The sequence below is a fragment of the Nuphar pumila genome, chromosome 13 (genome assembly GCF_984573655.1).
Source record: "Nuphar pumila chromosome 13, dmNupPumi1.hap1.1, whole genome shotgun sequence".
Lineage (NCBI taxonomy): Eukaryota > Viridiplantae > Streptophyta > Magnoliopsida > Nymphaeales > Nymphaeaceae > Nuphar > Nuphar pumila.
The window spans coordinates 50,162,546-50,174,671 of NC_143261.1; the positions used below are offsets into that span (position 1 = coordinate 50,162,546).

Genomic DNA, 12,126 nt, shown 5'->3' on the forward strand with positions numbered 1-12,126 from the left:
AAAACAATAAATAAATAAATAAAACAAAAAATTCTTGTTCATTGCTTAGGGTCAATGTCGCCTTGACGGATTTTTAAAGAACTAGCAAGAATGAAAGGAGGAGAGCCCCATAAAATCCCTAAAAATCCAATTATTTTTAAAGAACCCCATGCTCAGGATAGAGCATGCCGGGCCGATTGTCTCAAGTGTCGTCTTGATCGACCATGCCTCAGCAAAAGGCATCTGCCTGAGGCAGTCCGGACCTCACCCCAAGCTCACTGCCTGATAAGATAGAGAGGGAGAGGCGAGGGAGAGATCGATTGAGAGAGAAAGGGGGCTCCGACATAGTGGGAGGGAAGGAGAGCCAGACATACCCTTCTATGCTCAGAGGAGGTTCCTCTCCTCCAATGGTGAGGGGGCAGCAGTTGTGACAGAAGCGAGAAGAGGGAGTGCACAGCAGCGACAACAGTGGTGATGGGCAAAGGAGAGGCGAGGAGAGGTTGCTGGAAAGGGAGAGAGTTTAGCAAAAGAAGGTTGGATCATTGTGTTTGGTGAAGCATCGTTTTCATTAGGCACTATGAAGCGTGATGTTACTCAGAAGACTCAAAAACAATCTTCATTGATGAATACGGTAGATATATAAGAGGTTACAATTAGTGGAGATACACGGTAACAGTTAAAAGTAAAAAATACAACATGGAACGATATAACAAATGTTAATAACAAAAAGTGTGCAAATGAAGTTGGCTCATGCGATAAACTCGGATAGGAGATAGCGTGAATCGTGCAGTTGGTTTCTAGCGAAGATAAGATTATCATACAAGGAGTTGGTTTTCAGCTGAGATAAGATTAACATGTGTGCATGCTGTGTTGACCAAGGAGCATGAATATCATATGATATCGGATGCTACGTCAATATTCCCCCTCAAGTTGGAGCTGACAACTGAATGACGCCCAACTTGAAAATGAGTTCATGAAAAAGATTTTTCCCAAGAGGCTTAGTAAACACATCTGCAAGTTGATTTTTGGTAGAAACATGATGTGTAGAGATTAATCCATTTTGTAACTTTTCACAAATAAAATGGCAATCCACTTCAATGTGTTTAGTGTGTTCATGAAAAATAGGATTTGTAGCGATATGCAAGGCAGATTGATTGTCACAGTAAAGTTGGATGGGGTGTGTATGTGAAAAAACAAGGTCTTGAAGTAACGCTCGTAACCAAACCAGCTCACACGTAGCGGTAGCCATGGCACAGTATTCTGACTCAACAGAAGATCTAGAGACTGTGTGTTGCTTTTTAGACCGCCATGAGATGGGATTCTGACCCAGGAAGACAAGATAGCCAGTAACTGAATGGCGTGTTGTAGGGCAAGTGGCCCAATCTGAGTCACAGTAAGCAGATAATTGTAGATCATTGTGGGACTGCATGAGAAGCCCTTTTGCGGGGGAGGACTTTAAATATCGAAGAATCAAGAAGGCGGCGGCTTGATGTGTTTTTCGTGGGGTTTGCATAAATTGGCTTAAGAGTTGAACTAGATGTACGATATTTGGTCGTGTCACGGTCAAATAAAGAAGACGTCCAACTAAGCGACGATATGGAGTGGGATCTGGTAATGGATCTCCATCATCTGGTGTGAGTCAGCACTTCTTATCCATAGGGAATTCGAGAGGCTTTGCCCCAAGTAGACCGGCATCAGACAAAATATCTAGGAGATATTTGCGTTGACGGAGGAAAAGTCCAGATAGAGTGCATGTAACTTCGATGCTGAGAAAAAATTTAAGTTCACTTAAATCCTTAAGATGAAATTGTGTATGTAGATAGTCTTTGATTTGGGAAATCATCAAATCATTGTCTCCAGTGATGATGATATCATCAACATACACGAGAATAATGATGAAACTATTGGAGGTCTGCCACGTGAACAAAGTGTAGTCAACCCGAGATTGAGTGAAGTGAGCATCCTTAAGAGCGAAGGTAAGCTTCATAAACCAATTGTGTGAGGATTGCTTCAGTCCATAAATGGATTTATGGAGGCGGCAAACTTGATCTTCGCCTTTGACACAAAATCTGAGAGGAAGTCGCATGTAGATTTCTTCATGTAAATCACCATGTAATAACGCGTTATTGACATCCAACTGATAGAGAAACCATCCTCTCATAGTTGCTAAGAAAAGTAAACATCAAACAATAGTAAGTTTCACAACCGGTGCAAATATGTCATGATAATCAAAGTGTTCGATTTGTGTGTAGCCTTTTGCAACAAGTTGTGTTTTATAGCGCTCAATAGAATCATTTGCTCGGTGTTTAACTTTATACACCCAACGACAACCAATGAGGTGTGTGTTGGGAGGTAAGGTGACAATAGACCAAGTATGATTTTCTTCCAGAGCCTGGATTTCATTTGACATAGCCTCATGCCAATGCAGATGTTTAACTGCCTCGCCAAAATGTCTTGATTCTTCATCGGAGAGAAGAGATGAAATGAAAGCAACATCGGATAGAGAACGAAACAGTTGAAAAATATCAATGGGATATCAACACTTGGAAGAATCAGTTTGCGAGGTGCAGAGCAGACTATGTGATTCTGGTCTGAGAGCCGTGCATACATAATCTTTGAGGTAGGATGGTGCAGAGCGAACACATTGTGATCACCGCATGGGTTGTTGATCTGCCGGATTCGAATCATGAGATGGAGTTGTAGTAGCTACATGGTAGTTAGCCAGGTCAGCGGGTACGATGGAGAAATCTGAATTATCATTGTCAAGAAATGGAAGTGGCATAACGACGGGGGTATTGACGCCCTCAACGTGACCTTGGAAAGAGATGACCTTTTCATAGAAAATGACATCGTGACTAATGAATAATTGCTTTATTTCAAGGTCAAAGAGTTGATATTCTTTTTGGTCGACGAGATATCCAACAAACAAACATCTTCTGGTGTGAGAGAAAAATTTATTTTGGTAGGCATCGATATTTTTTGCAAAACAAAGACATCCAAACACCCGTAAATGATGATATTGGGGTTTATGACTAAAGAGTAATTCATAGGGCATTTTGTTGTTCAATAGAGGTGAAGGGAGATTTGATCAAGTAGACAGAAGTAAGAATGCATTCATCCTAAAAAGAAGTCGGAAGATTAGATTGAAAGCGTAAGGCTCAGGCCACTTCTAAGAGGTGTCGATGCTTACGTTCAACCCTCCTATTTTGTTGGGGAGTCCCAACACAAGACTTTTGATGATCCATGCCATTTTGATGAAGAAAATGTTGGAAACAATGAGATGTAAATTCAGTGTCATGATCACTACGAAGGCATTTGACTGAAGATTGAAAGAAATTATGAACTAAGGCACAAAATCATTGGAAACAATAAAAAGTCTCAGATTTATATCTCATTAAGAAAACCCAGGTGCAACGAGAGAAATCATTAACAAGGGTAAGAAAAAAATGAGCCCCCGAATGAGATGGTGTTTTGTAGGGGCCCCAAATGTCACAATGCACAAGATCAAAGGAATGAGCATGTCGACTCAAACTAATAGGAAATGAAAGTCGTGTTTGCTTAGCATGATGGCAAACATCACAAACATGTTGAGAATCATGTGGTGATTTTTATTTTTTTATTACCAAATTTGAATCGGGTCATATATGCCAAAGAATGCCTTTATTTGATGTAGAAGTTGTCAAAGCATGATGAGTTTTGGAATGATAAGGTGTTAAAGGCCATCACATAGTCTGCCTGTTCCAATCATTGTCTTCTTCAAAGGGTCCTGAAAGATACAAAAAAAGGAAAAGAAAGTAGCTACACAAGGAATAGAAGAGGCTAACTTTGGGACACATAAAAGATTGTAATGAAAGTTGGGTATGCACAAAACATCAAAAAGAGTGAAGTTGGAATAGAGATTGACATTTCTCATATGTGTAACAAGAACTTTCTCACCATTAGGAAGGCTAATGGGGCGTGGTTTAGGCAAAATTGTAATATTAGAAAGAATCTGAATATGGTGCATCATGTGGTGTGAAGCCCCTGTGTCACTGACCCAAGAAAAAAAAGAGTAGAAAGATTAATCATCTGCCAAGTTGGCAGAGGCTAGTTTGGCATCAACATTAAGCCAAGAGGCAATTTGTCCAAGTTGATCCTCCGTAAGCTGTGAAAGGATAGAAGTAGATTTAGATTCAGGTGGATTTATTGTAGGATCTTGTTGTGAAGTTGCATTAGCCTAACCACGATATGTATTTTTGGAGTTGGAATTAGCCTTTGGGTGGTGTGGTGGATAGCCATGAAGCGAATAGCACAGATTCTTGATGTGGCCTAATAGACCACGGTAATCACATTTTGGGTGTGGCTTGTTAATTTTGGTGGAGGAACGGTTGACCATGGGATGTGATGAATGATACTTGGCCGAAAGCGCTAGATTATCATTCGCTCCACCGCTCCGTGGCATGAGTAAACGCTGAGTTTCTTCCTAGAGAATCATGGAATAAACTTTGCTAACGTTCTAAAGGGGGGATGTGACTTCGGAGTGCAGAAAAAATTTCATTCAACCCCATGAGAAATTGATAGACCTTTTTTCGTTCAAGACAAGTATTAAAGTCTTTAAATGCACCACACGTGCATGTTGGAAGAGCAGAATATGAGCCAAGTTCGTCCCAGAATGTCATGAGTGTGGTGAAATAAGCAGCAAGCGAACTCTGTTCCTGGCGATGATAAAAAATGTGTTTCTTTAATTGGTAAATTTGAGTGGTGTTTCCTTGAGAAAAATGTTCTTCTAAATCCACTCAAACATCCTGAGTCGTGTCTGCATAAATTACGTTGTTGGTGATGTCTTTGGAAAGGGCATTAAGAAGCCAAGATAGGACTATGTCATTACACCGGCACCAAGATGAAAAATCGGGTGATGAACCGATCGACTTGGGAGGGAGTCATCGATGAACACAAATTTGTGTTTGGCGCTAAGAGCCATCCGCATAGCACGCCGTCAGGTCAAATAATTGTCGCCCGTAAGAACAAAAGAGATGAGCATTGTTCTAGGGTTATCAGAATGATGCAACAAGTATGGTGACATAGCAGAATGTGATGCTGAAATTTGATCGGCCATGGCAGAAAATAGATGTTACATCTTAATGAAAATAGTTGATGATAGTCTTACTTAGCAACAAGATATCGAGATCAAATGGATTTTGGCCGCTCTGATACCATGCGAAGCGTGATGTTGCTCAGAAGACTAAAAAACAATCTTCATTGATGAATACGGCAGATATATAAGAGGTTACAATTAGTGGAGATACACAGTAACAATTAAAAGTAAAAAATACAATATGGAACGATATAACAAATATTAATAACAAAAAGTGAGCAAATGAAGTTGGCTCGTGCAATAAACTCGGATAGGAGATAGCGTGAATCGTGCAGTTGGTTTACAGCAAAGGTAAGATTATCATACAAGGAGTTGGTTTTCAGATGAGATAAGATTATCATGCGTGCATGCTGTGTTGACCAACGAGCATGAATATCATATGATATCGGATGCTACGTCAATAGGTACTTACCCATTTCTCTCTCACACACACACACACACATATATATATAGTACTAATGAAAGTAAGAAACTAATGAGCTGAAAATCATCTAACCAAAAGTTGTGTCAACTCATCTAACCAAATAAATGTATTTAGTATGGATTGTTTGCTAAGGATCAAACCTTGGATCTTGGATCTTGTATTTCTGATGTAAAAATATGATCTTTTGAGTAATGAAATTTTGTCACAATTGGGGCTGTTGATTTTGAACCTAAGTTTCAGATCACATCTGTAATAGGTAATTTAGAAAAAAATGAAAATTTTTGAAAAAAAAAAGTAATTTCTACTCATTAGTTCCTTACCTTCATTAATAGCCAATATTTTCCTATATATTGATGAAGTAGTTTGGTATTGTTTGTTTGCTTTGTAAAAAACTTATGAACGACATCAAAACATTTTTTATCATATTGCCTTCTTTTGGGATTTGAAGTAGGGTTATTTGTAAAATTTTCCCAACAATTTTTATCCAATTTTGGATTCTTTATTGAGTGTTTTAATATTTTTACTACAAATAAAAAATCTCTTTTTAGGAAAACCTGAAGAATATTTAATTAGGGCTGAGAAGCGACATGAGCTGTTTGTTGCTCAGCTCATGTTGGGCTCGTAAAGAGCTTGTTTAGAACTCGTGAAATAGGCTTCATGAGTTTGTCTCAGCTCCGCTCTTGTAGACTCTTTTATTTGTAATAAATATATTTTATTCAAATCCTATTGCTTATAAGTTTTATTTTTAAAATGAGATAGTTTGAGCTTGGTTTAGTAAGTTTAGGGTTTAAATTTTATTGTTTTTAATTTTATTTTTTTTAATTTATAATCGAAGAAACTGCACCCAGCACAAAGACCAAGTGGCACTGGCTCAGCCTGCCATACCTAGGGTTGTCGTCATGCCGGCAGCATAAAAATCCAATGCTAGGACCTCTGCCCCGCAGCCTATATGCTATGAATTAGTTTGGCTAAGAGGCGACGACGCCCATGAGAATCAAACCTTGAATGCCCGTGTAGCAGCCAAGGCCCCAGCTAAGCCAACAACCCTTGGGGGGCAAGGCATGTTTGTTTTAATTGTAAGAAACTTTTAAAAAATTAAAATTATTGTGCTGCAATGACATTGCAACAAACTTTTACATGCTTCTCACAAGGATATCCTTTTTTTTTTCTATTGTATGTTGAATACTAGGGGCCGATTTCATTTAAAAACTAAGGTCATTCACCAATAGGGGTGTCAACCAGTTGGGTATGACCCGATTCCAACTAGAACCATATCAAGTAAGATCCAAATTTGGTAATAAAGAAAGAAAAACCGATTTAACCATTCAGGTCGGACGTCCCACAAACTCCTAATAGCATATGGAGACAGGTATGGCTTATAAAATTTCACACGAGACCCAGGTCGACCTGAATCCCAATTACGACCCGTGATTTTTTAATGTAAAAAGCTATTATTGTACTGGGTTTGGCACGGGGTCTGGTTTTTACTTTGGTAGGTCCGGGCTGAGCTGGACCGTATACCTGTACCTCAAAGTTGGATCCAATTCCGGGTCCATCACCGTGGGACCCACACCAATCCCCCCTTCTAGAAACCCTAGCTCCTTGCCACGTGATCATCCCGTGGTCGCTAACAGTAAATGAAAATAAATGACCTTCTAGAAGCCCTCTCTCGCGTAGCTTTTGGCCTTTTATTAGCCTTCTAGAAGCCCTGTGCCACGTCATTCTTTTGCCACATCAAATCCATCCTCCAATAATAGCGTGCTACGTTCGGATAACTTTCTCTCAATCGTCTGTTCTGGATCCAGTGCACGTCCGACTCCGATCTTCAGTCTTTTGAACCAGTTAAGATCCAGGCCCGAACCCTTGTACCCCAAACAGGTCCATCTATCGATCCACGACCGAACACAGCACCAAGTAGCAACGAACACTCTATTCTTTCCGGAAGCGATCTAGTTCATCACGATGGATCCAGGTCCGATTCAATAACGATATTCGGACCGGATAATAAGACCCGAACATCTATGAACCCATGACCCGGTAACAACGCGGTTTAGTATACCCAACCGTCAAGCCAAAGCTCCAGGGGGAGCCCACTTTTCCGAATAACAAGGGCCCCAACCGACTCTATATAAGCGCCTGCAACTTCCCCCTTATCCCAAAACCACTTGTCTCTCCATTCCCTGCAAAACCAGAAACCCCTTACTCGATGTACGCCTCCCTCGCTCTTCCCACCGTAAAATCCGGTTTTCCGACCGGCGGAGCACTCCTATCCGGCCGTCTCCGCCGGATCTCGGCCTCTATCCAGGCCGCGCCGGTGGCGGGGAAGCCGCGCACGCTCTACGAGGTACTCCGCGTCAAGGAGACGGCCTCCCCCGTCGAGATCAAAACCGCCTACCGCTCCCTCGCGAAGCGCTTCCACCCCGACGCCTCCGGCGATGTTTCCGGCAACTCCGGCTGCGACTTCATCGAGATCCACCGCGCCTACGCTACGCTCTCCGACTCGGCCGAACGCGTGCGCTACGACCTCTCCATCGGCGCCGGGACGCGGCGGTCCCGGGCGGCGTCGCCGGAATACTGCGGCGGTTTTGAGAGCCGGTTTCGGACCCGGCGCTGGGAGACCGACCAGTGCTGGTGACGCGTCCGTTTCTTGCCACGCGTTGTAAAATAGGCGGCGAAGAAGTAAACCGGAGAAGAGATCAGATTAGGGTTTTAGTCTTGGTTGATTCTGGATTAGGGGAAGGTAATTCCTTGTCTCATGGTGTAGATCTGAAATTGTATTCAGGCTCATTTTTTTAACGATTCACAGAAATCTCTCGTTTGGAAGAGAGATCGCAAAGCTTCTTTTTTTTTTCCTCTTATCATATCGTTTGGATAGAACTAATTCATGGGAAACGAGGAGCGTCAAAGCCAGTCATGTTCCACCAAGAAAAACATACCCAAGAAAAGGTGGCACACAAACAGATGATACTTCTTACGAAGCATTGCTTGCACAATTAGGAAAAAAAGAGAGTATTTCAAATTTGTGACATTGGTTTGAAGTCTTAAAGATCAAACAAAGTTATTTACAGCTCCAAAATATTTATTCATTAAAGAGTGTCTGGGTGTACTTCCTAACCCCTGATAGGCCACACAAACTCTCTTGCTCTTAACAGATGCAAGCATAGAGTACACAGAATAAACAAGGTTTTTTATTCCGAGTCACTAGGCTTCCAAGTGTAGCATTGAATTCAGCAAGGCAAGCTATTTTGTTAAATTTCCTTCCCCTAGCAGCAACTTCATCAATTGTCTCTCGAACAGCAGCCCTCCAAAGAATGTCCTCATCATTTTATATCTGCAGCAAAATTTTAGACAACTTTAATCAGTTGCAGCAAAAACAGGAATCAAGGACATTATCCATAGCCCACATGGCATAAAACTCAACTGCTTTCAACAATGAGATTACAAAGAAAATTTGATGCAAATACATGATGAGACCAACACATGTATTTCCAAAATTTTACAGCATGGTCATAAATATGGCAATTGTAAAGATGCTAAACATAAAATCTGTTTTCCTTCCTTTTTATCACCCAAAATGTGTTTCCATTTGCTGCAGGCCTATAACTCCAAGTCGAACACCAAACATTACAATCCATTATAGCAGCATAAAATGAAAGCAAGATTCACTTAGTTTAGCAAAACATTCTAACCATTCTGTCAAACTCATTATAAGAAACCTATATATGTATATATAGGTTGCTTTGAAACTTTAGCATAAAAACAAGTACCATGTGTTGCTTTGCTGCTAAATGAATTATGAATGCTCAGAATAATCTACTCTATGCCTGAAGGACTTCATGTTCTTAAAACTGATAAGAGATGGAAAGGATGAGCTTCAAGAAGAAGATAAGGACTTCCAAGAAAGAAAAAAAAACATTTACTATGTATTACATTTTCCCCAGACAGAAAATGAGTTATAGCTGCGTTACATAGAGAAGTCACGAGGACAGAATATAGAAAAAACATGAAACCTGACCACGACCTCGTGCAATAGCAACATGAAGACTGCAAAAGCAACTATTAAACGGAAAGCAGAAAATCTGTCAAAGCCCTATAAACAGAGACTACCTGCTGTGGGGATACAAGAACTGCAAATCCATTTATCAATGGTAACTATAAAGCTTCTGATAACTCTCTCCTTTGAAACCGAGTTATTGAAGAACCATAATGTGGATCAGGCCTTGAACAATTACTGATAAAGAAAGAAATCTTGTAAAACTGTTTTGATCATATTTAATATGAGAAACCATTATATATAAATGAAGATAATGCCTTTCATGCATTATATTTAGTTGTAAAGTATTTAATCAAGAGAATGTAGAAAGAGAATATTATATCAGATTAGATGAGTTGGAGCAATAACTGGCTATCCAAATAAGTAGTTGACAGAAAATACTCATTTTCACTGCTTAAAAGGTATGGGATATTGGTAACAGAAAATGTAATACCAAGCAACCCCAACCGACGATGATGGATATCCCAATAGAACTGATTATTCCTCTTGCCCATTCTTATCTGCATTTTTGGTCTCCTCTGTTTGCAATACACAAGTGAAAAATCTAATGTTCTTTTTCTATAAGACAACAAGATGAATACACCAAACAGAAACTTAATGATTGAGCATATGAAAAGATTTTTTTTGGTCAAATTAAAAAAGTGTGAACATTAGATAACTCTTGGAGAAAACAATTGCATAGTTTTATAAATTGAAATGAATTAAAAAATCATCTAGAGATCCTGACACTTAAATCTAGTGAAAAATCATATATATGAATTTTTTTAAAAAAATATTCTCAGAACCTGTTACTGTTTCTAGCCTTGAGTATTGTTGTGGCTACAGGGTCAATCATTGAGCCATTAACATATGTGAGTAGTTCACGTAAAAGATTGAGAAAGAAGATCAAAGCACCTCATCTAGCAAAAGATTGAGAAATCATCCTCAATTAAGTATGTGAGTGTTTTCTTCTCTGCTAACACAGCACGATGTAGTATTTTTATTAAAATGGGCACCTTCAATAAATATTAACTTCTTTGAATATAGGTTTAAATGTTTCACTCCTTGGCACATAAATCTAGTGATGCATGGACTGTGCCATGGATGAGGAGGAAAAGAATGACATTATTCTGCATTAGAGGGAGTCTACCTTTACAAGAAAAACAATATGAAGTGCCATGATCAGATGTCTCACGAAATTTTCAAATATTGGCATTATTTAAATAATCTACACAAATCCTACCACAATCTCCAAAAAGGTATACATCAACAGAAATTTTCAATTCACATTCTTCTAAAATTTTTACAAAAACCTTGTCTTTGATCTCCTATTAATAAAAGAAACTTCCAATCATGTTAAGATGTGTTAATTCTGTGTAATTTAAGCATCAATAATAGAAATAAAGAAAAAAAATCACTAAATAAGTAAAACAAAGAACATTCATCACTTCAAATCAAGCACACCACCCAACCAAATCCAAAACAAACCCCCAAAAGGGGGAAAACCCAATTCATCAATAAGCTGCAACCGTGAATCGACAAAATCCCTAGCGATACACGTGACTACAGAAATAGGGTACTGGGGAATAGATGAAAAACTACCAAAAAACGGAAAAAAAAACACATGGAAAGGCATAGTGATAGAGCACGATTCTCGGTGACGGTCTCCTTGTGGACCTGTAGGACGTGGATCGCCATCCCCCTTGTGGCAGACACGGCACTTGATCGCAAAAGTTTGTTGCAAGCACCAAACTCGCGGTCGCATTATTAACACCACACCTTCTCCACCCTCTTCTTCTTCCCCCATTCTCCCCCTCTTCTCCCTTCTCCTCTTCCCCCTTTATCTCTTATCCTTCTCAAACAAAGAGAAAACGGAGACTAAAACTTAGGGTTTCTGCTTTCTTCTTCTTTTGGGTCATGACCTGAGAGAAAATCTTCTTCGGTCGAGACGCCAGAGAGGAAGGGGAGACTGAGGCAGGGGGACCTTTACCCCAAGAGAGAGAGAGAGACGAAAGAAATTCAACATTACCACTAACGAAGATCTACAAAATGTTGAACCCATGAACTGAACAAGAGCAAAGTCAAAACAAATAAAGAAAGCAGAAGAGAAAAGGAACATCAGACAGATAAAATTGGCTCACGTCGGAGCCGCTTGCCCAGATTGCGGCAAAAGAGAGGTAGCGTCAGCAGGAGGGAGCGGAATATCACTAAGATGCATACGCAAGATCGTATAAACATCTACCAAGATTTTATGCACCAGGTTTTGAATGTTAACCGAAATTTGACGAAAATGAGCATCGTTTTGTGTCATCCAAACAAACCACCAAGAAGTAAGCAACCACGGTCGTCAGATGAACCTTCATCTTGTGCTGCGCCTAATACAAACCGGGCCCAAGATCAGATCTAGCACAAAAGACTCATCCTTAACAGACACTTTTGGATGCCTCTAGGTCCTGCTAAAGAGTTTCAAAAATATTAGGCAAGACCAGAACAAGCTTGACAAAGCATGCACCAACTCGAGAGTTGAATGCTCCATTTCTTTAAATTACTGTGGGT

General features: G+C 40.0%; 1 protein-coding gene across 1 annotated transcript; it reads left to right on the forward strand.

Annotated features, from left to right (window-relative positions):
- The first annotated feature begins 7,689 nt into the window (after window positions 1–7,689).
- Window positions 7,690–8,373, forward strand: LOC149818335 (chaperone protein dnaJ 11, chloroplastic-like). Its single transcript, XM_089985017.1, has one exon. It carries the CDS (start codon window positions 7,744–7,746, stop codon window positions 8,170–8,172), a length of 429 nt encoding a protein of 142 aa, XP_089841143.1. The 5' UTR covers window positions 7,690–7,743; the 3' UTR covers window positions 8,173–8,373.
- The last annotated feature ends 3,753 nt before the right edge of the window (window positions 8,374–12,126 follow it).